The sequence below is a fragment of the Rhinichthys klamathensis genome, unplaced genomic scaffold (genome assembly GCF_029890125.1).
Source record: "Rhinichthys klamathensis goyatoka isolate OS25496 unplaced genomic scaffold, OSU_Roscu_1.1 h1tg000269l_1, whole genome shotgun sequence".
In the NCBI taxonomy this organism is placed as follows: domain Eukaryota; kingdom Metazoa; phylum Chordata; class Actinopteri; order Cypriniformes; family Leuciscidae; genus Rhinichthys; species Rhinichthys klamathensis.
In genome coordinates, this window is record NW_026606789.1 from 1,031,727 (window position 1) to 1,058,884 (window position 27,158).

The following is a 27,158-nucleotide window of genomic DNA, read 5'->3' on the forward strand; positions in this document are numbered from 1 at the left end:
TACATAATACTTATTTAAGATTTTGTTAATCTCATAATATAATATCTTTATTTTAGTCAATTTAACTAGCAGGCGCCAGGCTGTCAAAATCATTTAACTTGATTTTATGGGTTTCAACTCGATTGTCATCAGTTGTTAAGTGTAATATCATCAGTGATGTTAAAAAAAATATGCAGTGAACTCATTACTGCTGTCACTTTATTTTTATTTAAAAATCTAAGGCCGCAATTAGTCATTTTCAATGGGTTGACATTATTTACAGTGTAGTTGGACCAAGAATATTGTATTTTTTATTTATTATTGCGTTATATATTTCATTGTTTGTTGTGTATTATATGAAACATGAAATACATGTATATAAATACATGTAATATCATTGTTTTATACATGCATGTGTGTATATCTTTTTATATCTCTGTTTTTCCTTACAGATACAAAATCACCCATAACACTGATTCCTCTTGGCAGTTGATTTGCATGGAGTTAATACGGCTGTTTACTTAGTGCTCTGAACATATTAAAATCCCCATATATCACAGGCAGCGAATATGTAAACACAGTTAACTACAAACGGCCACATATAGTTACAGTCATCATAAAACAGAAATTGGAGTAATGAATCTTCCACATAGTTGCTCAACAGAAGCATCATTAAAGTCTCACAAATGGTACATATGTACACAAACACAATATTCCCTCTGTTCACACAACATATGCACACAGGGCTCTGATCTCTGAGGACAGACTCAGAAGAGGAGGTGGCACTGAGGGACACATCGACCTGAGAAAAACAAGCCCAATGGTCATAATGAGAGGCTATTCATTACAGGGCGCAGGGATTGATGTGGGGTGGGGGCACGGAGAGCAAAAAAGGGGCTGAAGGAGGCAGATGCTCAGCGCTTTATAATCACAGCCTCCCTTCTGCACCGCTGGACTCATTTTGTTGCATTTCATTTGTGAATCTTGAGATTAAATGTGATGCAATAACGCTGTCTTTTGTATACCTGGGGGCGTTAGTGAATCATTAAGCACGGCACACACACACACACACGTTTGCATGATACACCCACATAAATACACAAACAAAACTGTCTCACACACACACATTCTTGCACACGCACTTGAGGAACAATAAGAATCAGCAGCAGGAGAAACTTGCATTTGGAGGGGGTGTGTTCAGATCCCGCTGGAGGAGCCAGTAACACCGAGGATGTGTCAGGGAGCATGACTGCTGCCGGAAAGGGGCATGACATGATCTGTCAGAAGGCAGTGTCTCTCATAGTTGACCTCTGTATGCAGGACAGCCCGCGGCTGGACCTCGACACCTGTGAGGAGTTCCTCTTTCTCATCTCCAATCAAGAGTTCAACCACAAAGATTCGGGTAATGACGATTCTTTTCCTTGAGATTTACAGTTCTGCTATTTGTAGAGTGGATTATGTGGTTGTAGATGCTTATTTTCTGAATGAGTATCTCCTTTAAATCAGAAATGCTTTATTTTGGCTCAGAAACCATTGTGAAACAGAGCCATTAAGTTTAAACGACCTGCTTTTAGTATAGCATCACTCACGGTTGCATTGTGTGGGTTGTAGTGGGAATAATTATTTTAAGTCCAGAGCACTGCCAGCCAAATATTCCTATCAGACATTACAAAATTACTTTGGCAATAACTGTTCAGTGTCCCCGGGAGATAAAAATCGTTTGGATTTGCCACAGATTTTGTGCTTCTGCACTGTGACATAAACAATATGCTCGTGCTTTTATTAGAACTGTTGTATTATTATCAGATGTAGACTAAAACATTTCATCATGTGTGGAAGCCTTATCTGAAACCATTTTTTGTAGCAGGCATAGTTTTGACATGTTTTCTTGAGTTGGGGTCCCCTAGGTCTGTTACAACGTAATTAATTTGTCCTCTTTTTAATTAACTTAAATGCAATTCAATTAATTTAAAAATAAATCTTACTTTTTTTTAGAGATGTAAAGGTGCTTGGAACGTTTGGAAACATTGCAATTAATTAGTGAAATTGTTGATTATGAAAGGGCAAGAACATTTTAAAAAAGCATTGCATTGAAAGCAACCCTTTTACTTTCAACGCTACTGTAAAATGCCTGCTGTTAATGTTTGCATATTTTACATTTATTAGAAAAAATAAATGCATTGCATTAAAAGCATTTTACATTTTTTACAAAACAATAAAAAATTATTATTAATATTTTATTTCTAATGTAAAAAGGCAGCTTCTATTTTATGTATATTTATTTATAATGTATATTTGTTGTAACTTTTTTTGAAGGTCTCATTAATTTGTCCTGTTCAATCGGTTTGCTTGCAGCCAGACTGGGGGTATTTTTGGCTGCTTTTGTTTTTGTCATTCTGTCATGTCGATGTGTTGACAGACCCCTGCTTGGAAGAAATGTGTCATGTGAATGTAGACAAAAATCTTGTCACTTTGTATTAACCTCACTAGTCAAATCGAAGGCCTTCCAGCCCACCATTGGCATCCATGGCTGAGCCGTGGGGGCACTAAATGCCACGGCATGTTATTGGACCATCACTGTGAATCACTAGTGCCAGATAAAAGCTGAATAGGGGCTCTTCTGTTATTGTTGGGCAGATTTAAAGCCGAGTGTCGGGTTTCCCTCAGAGGGAAATGTCAAGCAGCTCGCTGTGTTTGGAAAGTGGGAGTAAATTCGCAATTTGCATGAAAAATCTCATCATCGTGAGATAATTGTACGAGAAGGTGATAATCATGCGTGTCTTGATAATAAAATAATGTTTTTGTACTATATTTGCTTATCATTTTGCAGCATTTCTTCCCGTGTTTTTGCTGTCTGCCAAAGCATTGCGATTCTGTAAACAAACCAATTTTCAAATGTCAGATGCTTTGTTTTATACTGAGGCATTCGACATGTCCGTCTGTGATTGCTAATCTTTGGCAAACTCTGGCGGAGGCGAAATTTAAACATTCTGTCAAAAATAAAAAAAAGCAGTAACGTTTCTGTTTCAAATCCAAGATTTTTCTTTATGCGAGTGAACTAAAGGGGCTACACTGCTATAGGTTATTTTGTAAGTGTTTCAACTGAAGCACAGATGCTGTTCAGGGATGGTAGGACAGAGTGCGGTTGTGGATGATGGATGGAAAGCCCTGCACAATCCCATTAACAGTCAACAGATGTCTAAAGATGAGGTGTGCTCAGTGGAGAAAAACCAACACTCACCTCTATGAGCTTGGAGTGCTGTTTTATAACTAAAGACAGACTGACACCCTCACAATTGTCCTTGTCCACTAGAAAACCTATTGGAATGATGGATGGCGAATCACAGGTGAGGTGTCAGATTTCCACTTCAGCTCTAATTAGACTGTATCTCATTTTCACAATCCCATCATCAGACTCCCTACAGACGACATTAGCAGCAGATGATTATTTATTATGCACTGTGCTGTATTCTTTGAAAGGATGGAGAAAGTTTTGCATTGCGGGTAAAAGCAGTCAAAGTAGTGTAAAATAAGCTACTCTACATGCGTATACGCTTTCAATAATTCATGTGTCTCATCATGTCTTTTATAGAAAACACTCTTTACCCCTCAATTTGGCTGGCAGCCATTTTGGCTCAGGAAGATAATAGACTTTTGCTGCAATGGTGTTAACATAGCCAAATAGATGCTACGACAAGTCCAACCGCACTGGCTAATTTACATGATTATTATGTGTCATTCTGAAACTGGGGTAATTGTTGCTGTGGTGGATGAGCGTGTGTTGTTGGGGCCTAAGCTTGAGGGGACTGGGGTCTGAAAAGAGAGAGGTGTGAAAACCAATCTGTCCAATATAAATACATGCTGCAGCTGATGGGTACAAATAAAGAAACCATGTCTATACAAATCATCAAAACACCTCGCCCTAACAGTATTCTTAGTTAAGCATCTTCTATACTCTTAATACTCTTTAATAGTCTCTGGCCAACACAAAGTAGCTGCATGTTTTCTGAATGAATCAGTATTTTTGAACTAACCGGTTCAGTGAATGATTCATTGACTCATTTAGTCTATTTCCATACTACATGTATTCATAAAACAGTAAGCAGAAAGTACCCGGATGACCTGCTTCCGCCGACTTTCTGAAGTGCACATTCAATGACCACTTTAATATCCCATGAGACCACGGGCAAGGATTCGTAAATGGCAGTGAAGCAACGCAACTGATGCAATAGATCACATGACAGGGACAACATGGCCTATGTGATTTGGACGCAGCTATAGTCACTTGTCATTTTGACGCAGCTTGTTCCTGAATGAATCAGTGTTTTTAAACTAATTGGTTGAGTGGATGATTTATTGACTCACTCATAAAGAAAGTCACTTGTTTTGTTTCTGAATGAATGAGTGTTTTTGAACAAAATGTTTTTTTTTTAATAAATAAATTATTCACTTATAAAGACAGTGGCTGTGTCCAAAATCAAATACTCTCTGGGTAGGTAAAAAAGTACATTGTATATAGTATGAATGTAGTGTCGGTGTACCGGATATAGGCTACTACATTCGTCATGTTGTCATTGTCACATAACAAACCCACATTTCGCTTCCTTTTTAACTACTCTTTTCAAATACAGTTTCTCGCCTACTATTCAGTAGTGAAGTGTGCATATTTGGATGCAACCAGTCACTTAGTGTTTTAAATTAATTGGTTCAGTCACTGATTCATAGGCTGCGTCCGAAAACGGATAAATGCTGTCTTTGGAGGACGTATTCCAAGGTCGGAAGGCATCAAGGCACGTCCGAATGCAATGTTAGTTTCACTTCCGGTCTCCTGAGATACCTTCATTTGATCGATTTTTGAAGGCAGCGTAGATCTATCCTTCGCTGCCTTTGGTATCCCACAATCCTGTGCTTGCATTCTGTGACAAAAATAAAGATGGCGTCTGAAAGTTGCGGCTGGTGGTCAATTTGTGTGTAATTGTACATTTTTGATAAACGTTTTCCACTTATGATGTCATTTCTAGCGCTAAATTACTATTGTAGTCATTAAATATTCACTTAATGTTCACCAAAGCTCTCTCTATTTTGCTGTAGATCATTAAACCGTTACGCTGCCTCAGAAGTCTGTCCGAAATCAGTTTCGTGAGGTACCTTCGTTCGCAGACGCTGCCTGCAAAGTCGTTGCCTGATAGGGCAGCGAGGCAACAAGTCAGCTGCCTAAGTTTTCGGATGCAGCCATAGACTCTCTTTTAAAATCTGGCACCTACTGGCATGATGAATAGCCTGCGGAAACACTAGCTGAAAATAATATTATATTATATTAATTATATTTTATATTATATTATTAATTATATTATATGCTATCGATTCCGATTCTTAGCGATTCCCAGTTTCGACTCAATGTGATAGGGTAAAAACATTTATATCAAACATATTTATTCTGTGTCTTTTGGCTAAATATTTTGTTGATTTCCATGAACAAAATTCAGCAGCCTAAGAAAATCAGCAGCCTAAAGATTACTAACATTTTCTTATGGCTTTAATAAAAATACCACAGCAAAAACAACTGGACTAACTAATATAAATTTCAAACATTATTAAAGAAAAGTAAACAATAATAAAATTAAACAAATTAGCAATAGCATTAATAAATACAACTGAAAAAAGTTCAGGTACAGAAATTGTAATCAAATGCAAAATAACATAGTTTTCTTTTAATAAATAAAATATTCTGTAAATATCAGTGTTGTGTTCTAGTGTTCTTTTATGTTTAACCGTGTGGCGCGTGGTTATATCTATACTTGTCTTATCACTATATTTAATAACACACCATGAGACTGTGACTGAGTCCTGTGCATCCTTTTTACGGAACTCTCATACATGACACAGACATGAGCAATCAACAGATGATCAGTCCAACACATAAGTCAACTTAATCAAACACAGAGTATGTCAAACCAAATTGACCACAATCAGTGTGTGATTTTCTTTTTCACCTGTTCTTTGGTTAACGTTAATGACACAGACTCCTGCAGGTTTATTAGGCTGCTGTAACTTTAAAACCTCAGGATCCAAAATACTATTACACGTGTGATATCTTTCTCAACTGTTTTTGTTAACTTAACTCTTTCCCCGCTAGCGTTTAAAAAATATAAAAATTTAAAAAATATAATTTTACAATACAATACCACACCATACCATACAATAAAATACAATATCTTTCAGAATGCCACAGGATGTTTCGATGCTCATCACAGCGATGAGTGAGGACTGATGAGAAACACATTGTGTCCATACAGAAATGCCTGATATTGTTTACCTGAGCAGTATAGCAGCCTAATATTCAGCCTACACCAACTGCATAAGCAGCTGCAGGGTTTTGCTTGACGGATTAATGAAGGGAGGGAGAGGTCGCAGCACCCCTATTGATAATTGGATGAGAACACTTTACAGACCAAATTCCACCTCTTTCATGGCTTCAAAGAATATAGATTTTTGAAGAAAACAGATCAAGTCATTAGCAGTTACACTCTATGGCCCTTTATACACATGGTAAGATCCATCTCAGGTTATCCGATTTCCTGTCATTATAACATGAGTCATCAATATACTGTATTACGTCCGTTTTCTGGGAAGAGAAAGACTACATTGTGCACAGGAATATCTCCTTATATTAAATATCTCCTTAAAGGTTTTTCCCCCCCAGTTTTTAAAAGTACACTATATTTAAACTCAAAGCTAACGCAAATGAACTAAAACTCAAATTTTCATTTCATGGGATCTTTAAACCATATATGGTGAAAGTTTTAAGTATCTTTGACACTAATTCCTTAGACATGATTTCAGTTTTGTGTGCTCATTATTCAGTGTTTTGTATAAAGCCCATCAATCAATGCAAATACATTATATGGCATGTAATATGTTCCTTGTCAGTGTAATGCAAATGAGGAAGCATGTTTGGCAGCGAACTCTTCCTCTCGTTCTGTGTCGTGCTGTGTTAACAGACAGCCTGGGTGTTACGGTGCAGCATGAGCATCTGCTCCAACAATGACAAAGCTTTACAGACATTATCTTCCCTGTTTCCTGCATAAAGGCTCAGTTGAAAAAGCTGTGTTTTCTTGTAAAGTGTTATCTGGAACCCCTGCAGATATGCCCATCGCAGTGGGTGCCGACATTATGGGTATAATGTGAACAAGCAGAACTGTAATACCACGGTACATCAGGGACAAAAAGAAAAATATCATATATGAATTATCTTGCACAAGAACAGTAGGACTTTTTTTTTTTTTTTTGCATGGTTTGTTTTTGTCTGACCTCATGAAATGGCTTTTCATCCATGTCTATTAGCTTTAAGGTCTTCTATGCTTGTGTATTTCTAAAGGTTGACAAAGTTGTAAGTGTTGTTACTGTTTACTACAGCTAAAACTATTAAATCATTTTTGGTAATTGAAATAAAGTTAAAATAAATATTAAAATGGAAACTAAAAAAATAATGAAACTATGTATAAATATTTTTCTTAAAGGAGCACTTCACCCATTTCAACATTAATCTTTATTGAAAGTGGGTCATATATGTAGTCGAAATGTAAAAGAAATTTTGAATTTGGTGCCCTCTTGACCGAGAAAAGACAGAAAATAACTTTAGGGCGCATTTGTGTGTAAGACCACAACTCCCAGAATGCACCACGTTGCACAGCTCCGCAAGCCACTCCCACTAATCCAGAACAGCGCAAAGTCGCAAACATCAGAGAAATCACTCTTCCGTCTACTCTACAGGGCTAACGTTAGCTGCCAACAGAGTTAAAAATTCATTTCACACAAAATGTATAGTTAGTTGGCTGTGGCGAGCAGGACGAGGGACGTGAGAGCGGCGCGAGGCCGGTGGCGTGAGTGATAATGAACAACACCTGTGAGACGCACCGGTCTCTCTCGCGTCTCTCACCGAGGAGCGGACGCATAAAACGAGGAGCGACAGGGCAGATCGAGAGAGGAACAGGCCTGATTTTATGGTGTGTTTTGTTTCTGTTGTGTGTGGCCAGCAGTGCGGGGCTGCTGGCTTATACTTTTGTTTTGTATTTGTTTATTTTACTATTAAAATGTTTAAATGTTCGCCGATTCCCGTCTCATTCTTCCCACAACAACGAACCCGACGCCGCCGCCTGTTGTTCCTCCATCAGCCTCAGCTGCTCTTCGCTATATTGTGGCTCGTATAAATAGCCACGGACATCAGTTTCGAGCAAAAGATTTTCAAAATCCTCGTCTTCCATATCGTGTGTCGTAAATTCAGGCATTATGGTAAATCTAACTCCTTGAGCGCTTGTTAGCTTAGCTTGGTGTCTTCCAAGCAAGATGGCGGATGAATAGTTTAGTTTCTTCAGGTTTAGTCCCACCCACTGATCTGTAATAGGCCGGTGGGGTGAGTGGGTCCCACGCCCTTGAATAATAATGAGCTAAAGGCTGTAGTTTTCTTAATATGCAATGATATTTATCTTCCGTCCTATCGTGACGCAAAATGACGATATTTACGTCACGATAGGACGGAAGTAAAACACTTAAATCCTTTTTCTCCCATCTCAGAAAAAAAACAAGCTAAATTCCACCATCATTATAATATATGACTGGGTTTCTAACAATACAAACCTTAATGCAAATGGGTGAAGTGACCCTTTAAATATTTAAAAAACTCAATATATATTCAGTTTTAGTAATTTTGTAATGTAATAGTATATCCAGTAAATAATACATAAATAACACTAGCAGATATACACATTAAAGTGCCTCTATTATTCAAATATTACCTTTTATACAATGTGTAATATAGCTGTAAAATGTCTGCAAAGTTTTAAAGTGCACTACAAATAAAGCTGTCTCCTAAAAGAAAGAATTGATTCTGAACTGCTAAAATAAGTCATTGCAATTCTACTCTTACTTCCTGTTACATACCTACATAACAATGTAAAACATTTGCATAATTCCATGGTCTTTATTGGCCCCGTGAACGACATTTACTTTAACCCACCCTCATAGTCGTAGCTGAGGCCTTGAAGAGTTTGGTTCGTGTTGTCAACATGTCAAGAAGACGCTGTTTTCAGTGCTGCAAACCCACTTTGTATGCACTTCAAAAGGTTAAGAGCTTGCGCTGGAATTGATTTGGAAAAAAATGCCATTGTTCGTACCACTTTGTATCAAGTGCTGAGGAAACCTCTGGATATGGAAATCCGATATGGTAATAAGGGTTTTGTTACAGACGGTGCAACTGGTAGACCAATCACAGCAGACTGGGCCGTCTGACCAATCAGAGCAGAGTAAGTCTCGGAAAGGGGATTGAATTTCTAACAAACTGTTTTAAGACTCTTCGAGAAATGAGGTGATGCACAATGTATATTATGAGAAAATTAAAGTGTTTTTTGACCTTAGATGCATGTAGATTAGAAGACCTCCTAAACAAAATGAGGAACCTTTAAAATAACATAGGGGCACTTTAAAAATGTTCCTAGGAAAATGAGAACAACAGTGTAGATGACTTATGCCGAACTACACAGATTTTATTTTGATCAAATACTCCCTATAATGAGAATGTCCCGCCTCCAAAACCACCTACTGACTAGCAAGTGTTTGATGGCTATAATGTAACTAAAGCCTACCTGCTATCTATATATATATATTTTAATTTATTTAATATTCTTTAAGAAAAATCCTTCAATGTGTCTCACCCAGACTTACTGTTAATAAGGCAGAAAACCGCACTAGTCAAGCAATTGCATGACATCTTTAAAGGACAAGTTCGGTATTTTACACTTAAAGTCCCCATGAATTCAAAATTGACCATGCTTACTTTGTTTGCCTAAATTGATCGTTTTGTGGTGAACAATTCATCCATGCAAGTCAATCCACACAAAAAAAATTTTTGGCTTCGTAATCTTTAATCAAAATCTGAAATTTCCCCTCCCCTCTGCATTGGAGGACCTTCCCTGATGACATAGGTTTGACGGTTTGGGTGTCTGCTTAACATCCGTAATCACGCCCCTCCAACTGACAGTAGACAGGCTGAATGAAAACACCTACTTTTCTAGATCCAATCAGGTGCTAGTTGGGAAAAAAGCCACGCCCACTATTTTGCCTCATTTAGTATTCCGTTTCTCTCGGAAATACGCAACGCATTCTCATCCCAAGGCGTCATATACTGACGCTTTTGCCAAAGCGTCTACATTGGACGCACATGGCACCCTGCCTTTAGCGTCAATATAACACGCTTCGGTTATGGGTAGGTTTAGGTCTGGGGTAGTGTTAGGGTTAGACCACTAGGAGGCGCCATATATCAGCGTCTCATATTGACGCTAAAGGGTGCCATGTGCGTTGGATATAGACGCTTTGGCAAAAGCGTCAGTTGATGACGCCTTGGGATGAGAACGGGCTGAAATACGTCACAACACTGGAGAAAAGTAGTTTGCAACTTCCGGTTCACGGGGACTTTAAAGCCCAGCTGTTTTCGGTTTCTGTGGTTGCATTCTGTGGTTGCATTTGCCTGTGGGTACATAAACTATCTTTTACTAACTGTGGCAATCAGACAGTAATTGAAAATTTATGAAAGGATCAAAAAGCGTGCAAGTAGACATTTGGCAAAACAGGAAGATTTTATTTGATTAATGCAAAGCCCATTGTTTATTTTAGAGCTGAATTTACAAGGGAGTTTGTTGACTTTACTTTAAATGATACATCTGAAACTGTTGATTTGTTAGGCTTATGACTTTATTATGTTCATAATAAACTCAAATAAAAAGCATTATAATCTTCACCTTTTTGTACCATATATTATAATTTCATGCTTACTGGCCTTTGTAAGACATCTTTAAACATGCACGAATGCTTGTGACCTTTAGGTCACTTCATGAAATTCCAACATGCAAATTTAGAATCCACACAATAATTCATTTTCTCTCTGACGACTGTCTTTCATAGCAAAGTGATCCAGTGAGGCGTGTAATTACGAACACAATAAGAGTGTACGTTTTCATGCAATGTCAGTGATGGTCTTCATCGGCCTTCCTCTGCTTTAATGCTAAAAACCGGTGAAAAACAAGCCTCTTGTTCAGCAACAGCACAATGTCTGAAGCCTACTCCACTCATCTGTTTACGCACTGAGCCATTTCAGTTCATTAAACATCAAAACAGTTATATTGTGCAGCCGAACAATGAACAGCGTACCAAAAGAAAACTGTTATCTTTCCACACAAGCACTCATGTAATGACATTGTGGATTGAATTGAGTTTGGAGTGCACTCCGCACCAAAACGCAGACCCACATTGTAAAAATTACATTCGTGATTTGTGGAATGAGGTAGATGTAATGTAATTAGAAAATGTGTGATGTACATTGGGGAAAAAAATGTGAAATGAATGCACTAACCATTAAAACAGGTGCTGAATGAGGCGAGTATAGGGTCGGAATACGAGACCCATGCTGCATGTTAAACAGCCACGAGGAGTCAGAAGTGGCGTGAGTGAAGGGAACATTTTGCTCCAACTGTCTGATATGAATGTCTAAAACGAAGTGTGTCTTTAAAACAAGATGCGAACTCTGCCCTGCCTGTCTCCTAAGAAAAATGTGAGAATATTGCTTTTTTTCCCTCCATCAATGGCCAGGAGCAATATCTGTTTATTTATGGAAGTCAAATAACTACTGATAAAAACGGTTGGGACTTTTATTTTAGTAAAACACAAATAAACATAGAATTGAGTCTTTTTGTCTCACAGATGGGAATTTAATTTTGTAATTGTAACTTTGTCTCAATATTCCATCTTTAAATCTCAATATTGTGTATTTATTTGTTGTAATTGAGTAATCTCATAATTTTTAGTAACGGTGTCTTTATATCTCACAATTGCAACCTTATTTTTTTTGTAACTGAACAATTGACATTATTTGTCCTGTCTTAATCTACAATTTCAACTTCATACTGTATCTCACAATTGCAACCTTATTTCTCGTAAATGGAAATATCACAACATTTTAATATTGCTCCTTAATTTCTTGTAACTGTGACTTTGAAAGATATATAAAGTCCAAATGATCAGAAATGAAGTTGCAATTGTCAAGATATTCATATTGCACATTGTGACTTTTCCATTTATGATGTTTTTCTTATTTCAAAATATCAACTTCGAATTATCTTCTTTTTATTTATCTTTTTACAGAAACTACCTGCAGTTATTCATAATTTATATTCTAGTTTTATTACGTATTGTATATAGTCTATTCTAAGGGTATGTTTACACTACAATGTTGTAGACACAAATTACATAATGTATAATTTTTTGTCCGATTTTCATTCTAAGGATTTTAATCTTGATAATACTGTATTATTACTTTGTCTTCTGAGTAAATTTGATCTTCACAAAGCCAGAAACATTCGCTGTAACCCCTCCACTGATATAAAGTCCCTTTTTACTTCCTTTAAGGAAATATCAAACCCTTTGAACACAAACTTTTCGAAAACAAATATCACCCTTGAGTCTGTTGTAAGAAACCTTTCATTTAAAAAAGCCTATAGACTAAACCCGTAAAAGCCTACGCATGTGTATGACATCACCGTTTTCACAGGTTCTCGTTTTTGTACCTTACACAGAGATGATACGGGTTTCGTTTTCAAAAACTTTCACTTTGAAACCCGTTTTCAAAAGTTTGAATTTTCAGGCCACCAAAACGCCGTTGTCGTGTAAATGAACAGCCAAAACGCATAAAAAGTCTTCAGTTTTAAGATGAAAACGGTGTCATGTAAAAGTGTATTAAGCTAAATTTTCTCCAGGTTGTGCTGACGTAGTGTTGGCAGGTAAATATTATTTCTCCTTTGTAAAATCTTTAAAGAATTCAAAGCAAACATTTTGATTGGCATATCCCAGATTTCTGTCCCGAGAAGCTGTTGTAATTAGTGATAGGAAAATAGGATTGAGACTGCCTGAGGCCAACAGCTCCAAAGTCATTGAATGATAGATCAATCCAGAGCAGCTAGTGTAGATTAGCTGTACAATATGGAAGATTTCTGCTGACTACTGTACTCTCTCAAGAATTCAAGAAAACAAAAACACTGCAAAACACTTCAAACCGTGTACCTGCTGCACTGGCAGTCAATAACATGACTGTGATGTCTTTAGGCACCAAATGTAGAGAAACTGTGAAAAGAAATGTAAGATTACTGTCAAAGACTCTAGCATCCCTTTATACTCAGTGCCATTTGGAATCAGCAAGATTTGGGGATCAATAGCTAAGATTAAGTGGATTATGCATTGTCCACTGTCATTCTTCCTTCCTCCCTTCCTTCCTCCCTTCCTTCCTTCCTTCCTTCCTTCCTTCCTTCCTTCCTTCCTTCCTTCCTTCCTTCCTTCCTTCCTTCCTTCCTTCCTTCCTTCCTTCCTTCCTTCCTTTGTAACAAGCAAAGTGCCTGGCTTAGAAATGGAGCTCTGTGGAACGTGCTTTCACACTAGAGCTTTAATTTGAGTGTTTATTTGCTGTGAAATTAATTGAACTGCCAATGAAACTCATTTGCTCATGAATGTGCTTTGCAGACAAACATTTCTGAAACACAATGACGCAAATTCCCAGGGACATAATAGCTTTGATGAGATCATGTACTGTGGGTAGTCCTATATGAATCACCTTTTCCCCACATTTTTTTCCCACAGTGCCCTTTTCAGATCATTTTCACAAGTCTGTCTGTTAACCTCCTCTCCTCCTTTTAAGTGCGAGTGCCCTTTGTTAAGGGATTGGTGGATTTCGACAGGTTTTAAAGCACTCCTGAAACATCTTAGAATGAACCAATAGGATTTTGATTATACTTTTCCACATGCTGAGTCTCTAAAGAATGATGCTTCAATCCTGAGCCTCTTTTGCTTTGAACCTCTCACACAGAATCTCCCAGCAAGCTTCCAGGTGCTGTCAGATCTGTGTCACGGTTACTGCCAAAGATGACCTGAGGTGTAGATATATGGCTCATTAGAGAGATGAATGGCATGTCCGGTGATGCCTGACCCTGAAGTCACAGCTTGTGAACGTTCAGAGCGCCACTTCCTCCTATTGCGGATGCAGGCATCGTATTTCCCCTAGAGGGGCTTTTAAAAAGCATAACCTCTCATGCAGGAACTTTGTGTCGAAAAAATGAAAAATTCTGATATGTTCTTTATTGACGCTCAGAAAACCATCTCATTTGTCTTGAAAATACAACAAACAACTTTCAGGCATCTGACATGTATAAATAAATGAGGCCTTTTTGTGCAAAAAGCTTGGCTTGTCAATGAAATTGCCTGTCAGCCCTTGCATATGGTTATAGTTTCACAACTAAAGATTAAATGTTGCATAGTGCTTTTTCAAATCGCTGTTGTGCATTTTTGTGATACTTTCCCGAATTTGTGGTCTTTCATAGTGATTTCCTTGGGAATCTATTTGAATTAGAACATATAGGCCAAAGTATAAAGGGATGTAATTTGAAATGCAGCAAAGGTTATATAATGTAACAATCACCTTTATCTGTCAAGTACATTTAATATAATGTTTGTGATGTTATGTATGTATATATATGTGTGTGTTTAATTGATTTATTTGTAATGCAGTGGAATTTAAATGAATAGCTTACCCGAAAAATGTAAACATTTGTTTTCCTTTCTTCAGTGGAGCACAAAAGGAGAAACACCACTATTTTCCATGCAATAAGGCTTTCAAGCTTCAAAAAGTGACAAAGTCACCATAAAAGTTGCCCATTAGGCATTCAAAATGATGTTTTATATTTCACAGAAGTAAATAAAGTGGCTTTTGAACGACACAAGGGTGAGAAAGTAATGAGAGGTATTTTCATGTTTGTCTGAACTATCCTTTTAGATAAAGCTGAGGACATGCCCTGATTTCACAATACCGATATTTTAGGCAAAGAAGACACCTTTTTCCTCAATAAATTGAGCCACAAATGAAGGAAAATCAATTTTACACCACAGTGCTGCTGAAATCACTCAGGGGCTCTTGTGTAGTGTTGCATACATTATGTGAATCAAAATAGCTCTCTTTCATTAGGGCTGCTGTAATGGTTCCAGTTTGAGACGCACAAGGTGCATCCCTGGTGCAGAAGATAGCGGGAGGAAGGTGGTCCCACGGTTTGACTGCTCTCCTCGTTCAGTGTGCTCAGCTGAATGCATGCCGATTGGGTGATGGTAATCTAGACGGAGCGAGGCAGGGGGGAACCGCTATCTCTCCAGCTCGGGTGAAGATAGTGCTGCAGTATGGTTCAAACCCCAGTTGACGCCGCAGTCTAAGGCTGGAGTGAAATACAGCCATTGGAATATTAAAAGGCTGTTGGCGTGTCTTACACATGCTCTCTGTCCATCCATCTTTCCAGCTGTCACGGGTCTCTTTAATCACTTTGTCGGAACCAAGCTGCACAATGGTCCCTTTTCATCCATTGACACGTCCTAAACTCATTCGATCTCTCCTTTGCTGCCTGCATTCAATAAATATGTTTGATATTCATGAGTTTGCCTCATTAATATGCATGCAACAAACTTATGCAGCACCGCTGCTTTGTTATTCTAGTTAGATCGCAGCTGTTTCTCTGGTGTTTTATATCTCTGATGTATATCTGCCCCCGTGACAGACAGGTATTTGCCCTGCGTGTTGTGTATTGAGCCGTGCAGTGCAACACCACAGGGATAATGGGAGTGTGGAGAGTTTGTAAGTGTGCGTAGAGCTCAGTGAGGGATCTGCCCCCAGCCTTTCGCCGTATCTTGCTGACTGGCTTGCTCTCACTGCCATAGAAACGGGGTTCTTAAACGCGGTGGAGGCTCATTCTGCTTGGGCGCTGCCGAGCGTAAGCATCAAAGGGATCAAGGAGGACAGAGAGAGAAAGAGTAAGAAGAAACAGACAAGTATTGGTGAGTACACAAGTGTTGCACCTTTTTGGAGTAGTTTGCATTTGTTTGAATGGCTTGGAAAGATGGATTTGTGCATCTAGGGAGAAACAGGTTGCATGAGCATGCTGTGATAGAGGGAAACAAAGAGGCTTTCTATACACGTGCTACTTTGATTTTTACAACTGTCCGAAGTAGTTCCTGCTGGAAAATCCAGATTATGCTATATTTAAATCTACGTTAAAATGCCTTTTTGAGCATTGTAGCTGGTTTTTTTTTTAAGCTATTAAGCCAGCTAAAAACAGCCTAAGGTGGTCAAGCTGAAGCATGGCAACTGGTCAACCTGCTTAGACTAGCTAAAGACCAGTTTAAACAACTGGATTTCCCAGCAGGTGTATCAATGTGCGCATTTACTATGTGTGTGTGCACGTGCACGCTGCGTCCATCACATCAAAGCAGGGATGCAGTTGCTCCAGGGACAGCAACTGTGTGCTCTTTATCGCTTCTATTTCATCTCTCCGGTTGAACGTCAAACACTTTGAAAGCAGATGATGACTGAGTGGCACGCTTTTTTTTAATCTCTTGCCCTTTCAAAAGCCTTTGTAAATATTTAATCAAAGGGGTTTCTGCCCACATCACGTCCTCTGTGTGCGTTTTTGTTGTTGCTGTTGTGTTTTATTTCTGTTATGAGTTATTTCCATCTGCCAGCAGAGTACATACTGATCTGCCAGGTGAATTGCTCTCAGCAGCGCACAACAGCGACTGTGGTCCTGTATCACTTTGTGTGTTTGTTTGTTTGTTTGTGCGTGCGTGTGTGTATTAAGTGAGCAATCATAGCTGCAGGGATGTAAAAATCTCCCCCTCCCATCAGTAATACTATCTTACCTGCTGCACAGGGGATCCTAGCATCAGATTGAGTTCAAGAACAGTGCATGGGGTAGATGTCAGTTTCGGTAAAACTCAGCCCGATCAACTGGGGGCCAGTCTCAGTGTCTCACCCTGCTGGAAACCCCTCGTAAATATGCCAGTCCATCTGTGAAGCACAGCGCAGGCACCGGCACACCCTCATTCGCGAGAGAGAGAGAGAGTGTTTCTCCGGCAGTGCAGCAGTGCAGTGAGAGTGAGCAAACTTTGGCTCTATCACCTCTCAAATATACAGCACTATCATAAATCAATAGTGTTGCATTATGCATGGAGGAGAAAGGGTTTTAGGTGCTGATGGTGGAAAAGCACAAATCTGCGGCTCACAGCCCATGGCTATATTCTGTGTTTTGTAATGCTGTGCATGTTGCGGTGACACTTACCCACTTGTTTCATGCTGTCAATTGAAGTCCGTCTTATATCTGCATTGGGCACAGATGCTTAGTGATTTCTTGTGCAGATTAACACACTTCCCTGATGGGGGTTGGTTAGTACATTTGGTATTTCTTGTTTCTGCACTGCTTTTATTGTCATTCTCACTTTCTATCCCTGTCTTCACGGTCAGTTTTTTTCCTAAGGCTTATTCATAATAAGCCACGATAAGATTTTTTGTTCAAAAGACATGCGCCACAAATTATTTTATTTTTTTACACCGAAGAACGGATGCTTAACACGTCCCAGTTAGCACCTACTGGTAGATGTTGTAATTACAAATAGCAGCTTTTTTTGTAAGAAACACATCGCTGATATTACATTGTATTTGTTTTGTCAGTGCCTGAAGGGACAGTTCACCCGAAAATAAAAGTCTTTCTGAACTTTTTTGTTGGTCTGTGGAACACGTAATAATGTTTTATTTGTTTTTTTTTTGTTTTTATTTATTCATTCATTTATTTATTAAAAATTGTATGTATGTATTTAAATCATGACCACTCTTAGAATAGTTTTTGCATGTTCTTGAATATGGAAATGTATTTGGTCTTGGTGGACTATCTGTTACACTGCTGCTACTGCTGCTGCTGCTGTTGATTATTGCTGCAGAGCAAGTATGGACTTGCAACTGCTAATAGATACACAGACATACAGCTGTGAGCATGTAAGATATGCTGCTGTAAAAATAGACATACATAAATCCCCATAGCAGAAGGCAGGTGGAGCTTGGGGAGGTGGAAGGTTTCAGAGGAATTCTGATAGCGCGCTGCAGGACAAGATTACAGCAAACAATAAATTGCTCGCTATTTAAATGTTGAGCAAGCAATCTCATTGGCTGCAGGATCAGCAGTGGCCAATCAGCTTATGCCATGCAGTAATGATGTGATTGCTTGTAGATTGCATGTAAAAGACCTATCAGTCTGTGCCCTCTAGAGTTTCCTGACTGAACTACATATATATGTAGTTATATATATATATTTCTGCTCCATATAATTAAATGGAGTTCATTGTTAACATTGTATAAACAAAAAACAGTTAAAGAATTCTTCAAAACATCATCTTTTATATCAAGAAAGTCATGCAGATTCAGAATGATGTGAGGGTAAACTATCTCTTTGAAGAGCGAAATGGACTGTATTTTCCCCTGTCTGCCGCCTTTCACATCACAGCTCAGGGTAGTTACTAGAAAAGGGTTTGGGATTGTTGTTGTGCCGTCAGCAGTGTAATGACATCATTTTCACTGCAGCTCTAGAGTGATTAGTCACATGACATTTATTGCCCGACAATTGTGTCCAGAAATAAAAGCAAATGCCATTGAGGTGAATAGGAATGCTAAAAGATATCTTAAGCCAGGTGTTATTTTTTCATTTAGATGCTAAGTTGATGTTTTAAATTGTTTGTATGTTGAAAAAAATCACTGACCATGCACACAATGTCATAAAAATGCTTCATTATATTTAATGTGCATGCACTGATGGGTCATGGTTGTGGCTCTGCAGGACGCTTTAGGGCTTTACAACTGTCATCGGCAGACAAAACTGTAAAAAAAATCTGATACAACAGCTGGATGTGTGAACCAAGTGAGACACTATGGAATTTGTAACTTGTAAAGTCATACTGTCAGGTTGAAAATGTAAGTGTCGAGGTGTGAGATGTGCTGAGAATGTGTGTGATCCCAGGAGGACTGTTAAAGGAGCAGTCTGTCTTATGACTGTAAAACACAGTGCTTTTCCCCTGGGGTGTCACTGGGATAAGTCTGGATGACACCAAGGCTTCACTTTTGAGTGGAAAATTATTGAAAATAGCATCATTCAGGCTAGTAAAACCTAACAAGAGAAGATGCAGATACTTATTCGAATAGTAGCAACTTCTCTGAGATTAGGAGGGCAGCTGTGGGCTGTTTAACTTGAAATGGATCTCATTTTTATGTCCCACACAGACACAGAGAAAGAAAGCGTATATCCCTTTGTGCACTAGATTGTAATGTGTTCTGTCAATAATTTACCCATGCAGTATTAATTCCTCATGTTGTTTTAATGGGAAATTCTCCCTTGAGCAAGGCTATAAGGACACCCGATCGCTCCAGTTCTACAAAACTATTTCCCATGTGGAGAACATCTTGTGGCCAGTAGACGTGTTTCTTCACAGTTGATCAGTAGCAGCATCAGTAGCAGCAAATCAATCTTTAATGGGTTGGGGTAAATTAAGAATGTTGTACAGAGCGTGGTGAAAATAGTGCTTGTGTTTAAAGGGATAGTTCACCAAAAATACATGGACAAATGGTCTATGTGGTCAAGTGTCTGTAGGTCCATAAACTTTTATAAAAAAAACGCATGTGACTTTAGGCTGTGACTTTTTGGCTTGTTTCAGATTGCGCTCCAGACCCTGCCACTTTTGATTTTAGCGAATCAATATTGATTTTGTATATTTTGGCCTCATGTGATTGGACCATTCTCGACTTTCAAGTAGATGCAGTATCTCTTCTGAGATGAAAGTAAATTCGCTTTTATCTTTAAAAAATATATATTATAAAAATATATAAGAATATTTTCTAATTTTATTTTCATATTTTCAGTTTTCATTTTAATTTGTTTTAATTCAATTGTATGTGCCTGTCATATTTATTAGTTTTAGTTTTTTATATTTCTTTTTAGCTTTAATTTATTTTCATTTCAGTTTTAATTTGAGTAACTTTAGTACTTTAACTTAAACATGTTTTATTTCAACATTACAAAGTTTCTACATGCTGCTACATGTGAGTGAAATGGCAGTTAATGATAAAGAGATTTACTAGAATGAATAATTTAGGTTAGTGCGTTTGATTATTCCCTCTCAGCCTCAGGCATTACAAACAGTGATAGCATTTGGTTACATTACATGGCTAAAGTAGCTATTGAAAAAGTTTGAAGCATCGCTAATTTTGGTTAGTTACATCCAAACTCTGCATACAACATAAGATGGGACATCAATAACATAAATTGTCATTGATTCTCAAGTCTCAATGCCATGTCAAACCAAACTGTCGTTATATTAAAAACATGTAGTGTCCCACAGAAAGAAAATAACATGAGCAAATAATAATTAGTAACTACTAATAAGAACTACAGTATGTATTCCTTTAGTTTTGATGCATTAGCTGAAGATGATTTTTCCATGTTCTACTTCTACACTGAATATGTGCAAAATAGACTCCCGACGCACTTCTTGTCAGTCCTAATGCGGTGTGATGTTTTGCCCAACAGCCCCGTGACTCTCGCTGTCATGCCACTGTCTAGTCACAGATCAGTGAAGTGATGCATTGCTCTCTCTGCTGACATGATGTTTATTTCATGTCACAGACCAAAGGCCAGAAGGAAACAAGACCCAGAGCCACCAAGGCAACTGATTAGTCAGCGATTTACAAAAAGCATGAATGTTATTTACGAAGATTCATATTTACAACAATCTGCCCGACCTTCAATTACCCCGACCTTACCCTGATCCAGAGCAGGCCTGAGGTTTACTGGATGTGAGTAATTCACATAGACAGTTTGACAGGAAGGAGTGTGGAAAGCTCTGATATTACCTTCTATTGACACTCTAGTTTCCTGAACTTTTTTACATTATACATAAAAATAAATAAATATATATATATTAGGGGTGTAACAATTTACAATATAGTGCAATAAAAAAATGCAACAATATGTATCGTAGATAGTGACAATATACTGTATATACTGTATATATACTGTGTATAGTTCACCAAAAATAAAAATTACTGTGTGAGAAAAAATTCACATTTTCAGAGTTTTAGTGTCAATACTACATTAAACTACTATATATAATGTTGAATATAATGTATAATAATGCAAAGGGTGAATATTTGTGGGTTCTGATAATGCCAAATGTCTCATGTTACCAGTAAAAAGTGTCCTACATTATTTTAAATATATCTAGTAAGTGACACAGTGCAAGCATATTCCTCTAAAATAATTCTGTATTTTCAGCTTCCGGATCATGAATATTTTTATTCTGGTCTCACTATTGTTCTGTGCATTGGGTTACCAGCACAAAGTCCAAGCCTATTCATTTACACCCACAATGTAATATCAAATTTTGTGTTATTTTAATCAACAGTACATTTTTTGTTAACCTTGTTAATCATATGTCTTGGAGAATTGCAATAGTATCGTGAGTTCAGAATCGAATCATGACTAGAGGGTATCGTTACACCCCTTGTGACATTGTAATTATACAAATAGGTACTGAGTAATATTAATTAACAACATATACTTAATTTGGGTTATGATTAGGGTTTGGTTTAGGGTTACTTGCTTGTAATTATGCATAATTTAATGTTATTACTGTAATAAGTATGTAAGATGTGTAACAGGGACACTGTAAAATAAAGTGTACCTATTGCTTTATATTATTTATATTAATGATTTATATTGATTAGCAATAATACTGTTTTCATACATTAAATTTTTAATAGCCTACTAATAATGTCTGCGTCCTACGAACTAAATATTTCTCTTTGGGAATTTTTGGGATACATTATACATTTCAGCCAAGAGGTCCGCCTGGAACATGATATTAATGGCTAATCACAATTGTTCACACTCTTTTTCTCTTGAACGCAATCAAATGTTAAATGAAAGCATCTACCCATGTTTTATAGTTTTATAAAACAGCAAATTCAAGATCTGCCTATAGCAGAAGCATGAGTCATACATGTCTGGAGCATATCAGCTTTAATTTCTGTGGACAGACAGGGCTTAGCATTTTAATGCCAGCTGTGGTAAAAAGAAGTGAAACATTAAACGAGCCTAATCTATTTTTACAGCTAAGAAATGAAACCTGGTGAATTTATTGTGATACGTTTTCAAGCAGCCATAAACTGGCAGGAGATGCGTGGGCCAAATCCTACAAACTTTATCACATTTTCCGTGTCACATAAATCTCCCAGTATTCATATAAAGCTCCCGGTGTCCATCTGATGGCATCTGCCTCCATGATTTCTGGGATGTGCTTTGCTCTCCATATAAATTAGATATATATCACTCTTGATAGAACCAATTAAAGTCCAGGGTATGTGTAATAGGAATATCTGTGTGATGGGGTCAGTTATTAAGGAGATTGTAAATGCTGCAGTGGGCATCAGGGACAGACAGCAGCTCTGTTATTGCCAGCCCACACAGTTAATTGACACACCTGAATCCGTTGGGCTAAAAATAAGCATAACAAACTCAGACTTGAGTTCAGCCAATTGTCATAGGTCACATACATGTGATTTTACAGTTCTGTAAAAGAAAACAATTGTTTATTGAGCCTATATGGGATCTCCTATGTTGTTTACCAGAAATGCTAAGGCAAAGAAAATGTCTGCTACCAGTAATGCAATTCTGTTTAAACTGCACCACCAACATGCAACTTTTGTTGAATTTACAGTGTTTTGCATCTTTCAAACATCTGCAAAGATGATAGTTATTTTGCATTCAGCCAGGGTTTGAATCAGTCATCATAATTAATCTTCTCTTCCGAAATGGTTGTTTTAAATGCAGATGTATGCATGCAGAGACCTGAATAAATACTGCTACCCCATTAGCTACTGGAGTAAAAAGGCAGAGTATGTCACAATGTTCTTTTTTTTTTTCAAAGGGAGGAAATTATGTGCACGTGTTTGTGATATAGTATTGCATATGTTTAATACCTTAATTACCATCTTTGGTAGTGAGACAGAAGCACACATAGGAGACACAAAGAGCATCTCTGGAACTTAGTGGTCCCTACTTTTGTCCTTGCAATAAGATATCTTGTAAAGTACACCATTCAAAAGTTTGTGGTCGGTAACATTTTTAATGATTTTAAAAGAAGTCTCTTCACCAAGGCATGTATTTGATCAAAAATGCATACTGTAGTAATATAGTGAAAAATTATTACAATTTAAAATAACTGTTTTAATATGTAATTTATTCTTGCGATGGTAAAGCTGAATTTTCAGCATCATTACTTATTCAGTGTCACATGATCCTCCAGAAATCATTCTAATATGCTGATTTGCTGCTCAAGAAACATTTATTATTATTATCAACTTTGAAAACAGTTGTGCTGCTTAATATTTTAGTTACTAGAAGGTTCAAAAGAACAGGATTTATTTGGAACAACGTTAAATAGCATTTATTTGTAATATTAATGGAAATATGTTGTAGCAATGTAAAGGTCCTTATGCTGTAATCTTTGTGCATCCTTTTACTCAATTTAATGCATCCTTGATAAAGTAAACCCCCATCAATTTCCTTACTTGGATCCCTGAACAATGCAACTGAAATCAAATAACTGATTATATTATATGATTGTCATCAGCAGGTTGCAATTAATCGCACAATGATGGAGTTTAACAAGGGAAATTACAAGGGAAACATAATTATAGCACAACCACGCAAAACATAGACGACACCGAACATGGAACAAAGGAAACTAAGGGCTTAATCAGTGTAGCTAATCAACAGAACATGAAACAGGTGCGTAACATAATCAGTAACCATAGCAAATAACTAGTGAATACAGATGGGCAGGCAGACAGGGCAAACCAAAATAAAAACACAAACAAACTGAACATACAATTGACAAATATATATCATAGCATATTTAAATTAACATCAGTAGAGTGAATTCAGGTAAACTTTGCGACATTTGACTATCATCTCAATGTTTAAAAAAAAGTAATGTTCCCTGCCTGGCTATGTTCATTGACTGAAAAAAAACAAATTATGACAAATGATGCATTTGACCATTTGTTGCTTTGGTTATATACTGTGATATTTGACAAAGACGTATTTTACTTACAGAGATTGCATACAGTAGATCAGCAATCTGTACTTTATAGGATATTATAGGGTTTCTAATCAAGTGCCATGTCCAATACTCAACACAATACTTAAACATGGTACCGCCTTTTGTTAAGATAGAATAAACACTGGTCTATCTTTTACCTTCTCACATAAACACTTGTCTACTCTTGAAACGATCAGTGCTGGTATTTTTTTGCTAATAGGGTAATGTGGATGTGAAGGTGCACAGCAGCAGTATGTGATTTGTAACACCTTTTGCAGAGAGGTGTGTGTGGGGGATTCAGATCGATAAACACTTCAGACAATCACACTGTGTCAAATAAAGGATGTGAGTTCAGGAATTTAATAGCGTGTGTGTGCATGCAGTCTGTTGCTAAGCCATCTGAACCATCTTGTGAGACATTCAGGTGGGAGGTGAGCAGATTAACGTTGTCATGGGACTGGCTATGACAGCGGGTAAAATTATGCTTCGCTACATCTTTCCATTGTATCCATGACTTTTAAATGTATGTAAATCTATTGCTGTAGATCTATAAATAAAAATTAGAAACCTTTAATTTAGCAAAAAAGTTTGGTTAATCCCAGAACAACATTCCTGTCTGAATTTTTTTTCCTATCCCTATCCCTACCCCTACCCCTAAACCTAAACCTAAACCTAAACCTAAACCCAAACCTAAACCCAAACCTAAACCTAAACCTAAACCCAAACCCAAACCTAAACCCAAACCCAAACCCAAACCCAAACCCAAACCCAAACCCAAACCCAAACCCAAACCCAAACCCAAACCTAAACCTAAACCTAAACCTAAACCCAAACCTTAACCTTAACCTAAACCTAAACCTTCCCATAACCACAACTGATGTTAAAACACCTAATCCTGGTTGTAAGCCTAAACTTGACATAAACTGTAAACTTCTCCCTCAAATCTGATTGGAATTGATGTCCCGGAATCAATAAAGATATTGGGGTTCACATTATTTTGATGGTCCCTTTAACACATTATGTTAGCTATAAGTAACATTGCACCTACATGTCTACTACTGTAACTCTCATTAGAGTGTTAGGGTTAGAATAAGTTAACATGTACATGCAAAGTTAATTATAGTCAGTAGAATGTCTTTATAGGACCATCACAAAAGATATTAAGCAGATAGTCTACTAAAACTCTAATGAGAGTTATTTGACATGTAGTTGCAAAGTTACTTATAGTCAACAGAATGTTCAAAAGAGATCATCAAAATAAAGTGTTACTAGATATTGGACCTAAGAACTTGTTGTACTTGGAGAAATCACGTTCACCTAAACTCACATGAGACAAGACTCCAGTAGACTAAAAGCTGTTTTATTTAAAGATTTCACCATGAAATAAAAATGGACAATTCTTATTTTTATGGAATATTACAGTGTTTTTTGGCACGAGGGCGGGACAGTATGTCACTTTCATGTGATCACAGCAGTAGCAAGCCAACCATCCAACGATCCAATCAATTCCCTATGGACAAAATCAAGTCCCGCCCCACACCTTTTCTCGTTCATTCGCATCGTATCATTTTACTGAATTCAGGTTGATTGGGACACTTTTTCCCAGTCATCTCAATGCAAAAAAGTGTCCCAATCAACCTGAATTCACCCCTACGTCACAATAGGGAAGAAAAGACTATCACAACTTCCGTTTCATGCTTACATCAACATGGAGTGGTGTTGAGATTACATGATTGATGTATATTACTGATTTTATCTCGGTAAACCTGCTGTTATCAGACACCTTCGCTCGCTGAACAAACTAATCATGGCTGACTGTGAACAAGCACATTTCTACAATGATATTGGTAAATGACAACTTGTTTTTTTGTGATGCTGCGTCCAAGGCAAGAGGTGTCGGTATATAAACACAAGATAAGAATTAAATATTACTTATATTTCGCCCCGCACAACATGAACAATTATTGACTGTACCTTTAACAAAATACTTTCATTTTTCATTTTTAAAAAATCTTTGTAGTTTTCTTGACATTTCAGATGTTTTATTCAGGGCTAAATTCCAAAATCATCGCCTGTCTGTAGTAGATTGGAATATGATTCTGTGAATATGCAGCAGTTTCTTTGTCTTTTGGTTACTCTCCCTAAAGAAACTGTGTCTGTGGGTTCTGAGCTTTCGAATGTTTTGATGATTGGCTCGCAGTTCTCTTCTTATACCTTTGGGTTTAGCTTAAAGTTCTGTATGAGCGGGTTATTCCTCAGATCAATTACACTAACATGGAAAAAATCTCTTCTCCAAATCTTCTTGGAGTCTGTAAAGCTCTGGGACTTAAGAATAACAACAATGTGTCATTGCTAAAAGCATGGTCCAGATGTTGTTACAATGAATTTATGCCTGAAGCTCTACGAGAGGCTGTTTACCTCCCAAAGTTTTAGCGTATGAATTCTGCATTGCTCCCAGCAGTCCTTCAGTTTGAGAACCCCGGCTTTGTTTGCTGTGGCGCTCCGCCACTCTGAGATCCTGGGAATTAGGGGATTTGAGATTGCAGTGGAGAAGGAGCTATGAAATAGAGCAATCTAAAAATGGCCCGGATGTGGCATGGAGATTTGCTTGCAGAGCCGATGTTTTTTTTCTCTGTGCAGAATCAAGGAGAAAAGCTCCCCCTGTAAAGCCTGGGATGTCATGCAGCATCATGTGAGGTGATTTATACAAGCGGCCAACTGAGGAATGACCCCAAGGCTGCACCTTGATTTTTACACTTGTCCTCTTGGCTTAACTCCTGCCTAACATTTGTCTCCTTTCAGGACATTTTATGTGTTTTTTTTTTTTCAGTTTTCCATTAATTTTATATACACATGTTTACATACATTATTATACACACATTATTATTATTTATGTATTTATAATATGTTAAAATCCAGTTTATATATAAATACATATTATATAATACATTTTTTATAAATAGCCCATTTTTGGTTTATTAAATTATCATTCAAAGGTTTAGGGTCAGTAAGATGTTTACATTTTTTTTTAAGTCTCTTATGCTCAATAAGGCTGCATTTATGCAATCAAAAATACAGTATAAATAGTAATATTTTGGAATATTAATATTACAATGAAAAAAATTATT

The 27,158-nt window shown here is 37.4% G+C and overlaps 1 protein-coding gene across 1 annotated transcript in view; it reads left to right on the forward strand.

The window, feature by feature from the left end:
• The first annotated feature begins 1,117 nt into the window (after positions 1-1,117).
• Positions 1,118-27,158, forward strand: part of syt6a (synaptotagmin VIa) — a 59,312-nt gene continuing 33,271 nt past the window's right edge. Inside the window, exon 1 of the mRNA XM_056268182.1 lies at positions 1,118-1,381. Within this exon, the coding sequence (XP_056124157.1) occupies positions 1,225-1,381 (157 nt within the window). The 5' untranslated portion in view covers positions 1,118-1,224. The remainder of the gene's footprint in view (positions 1,382-27,158) is intronic.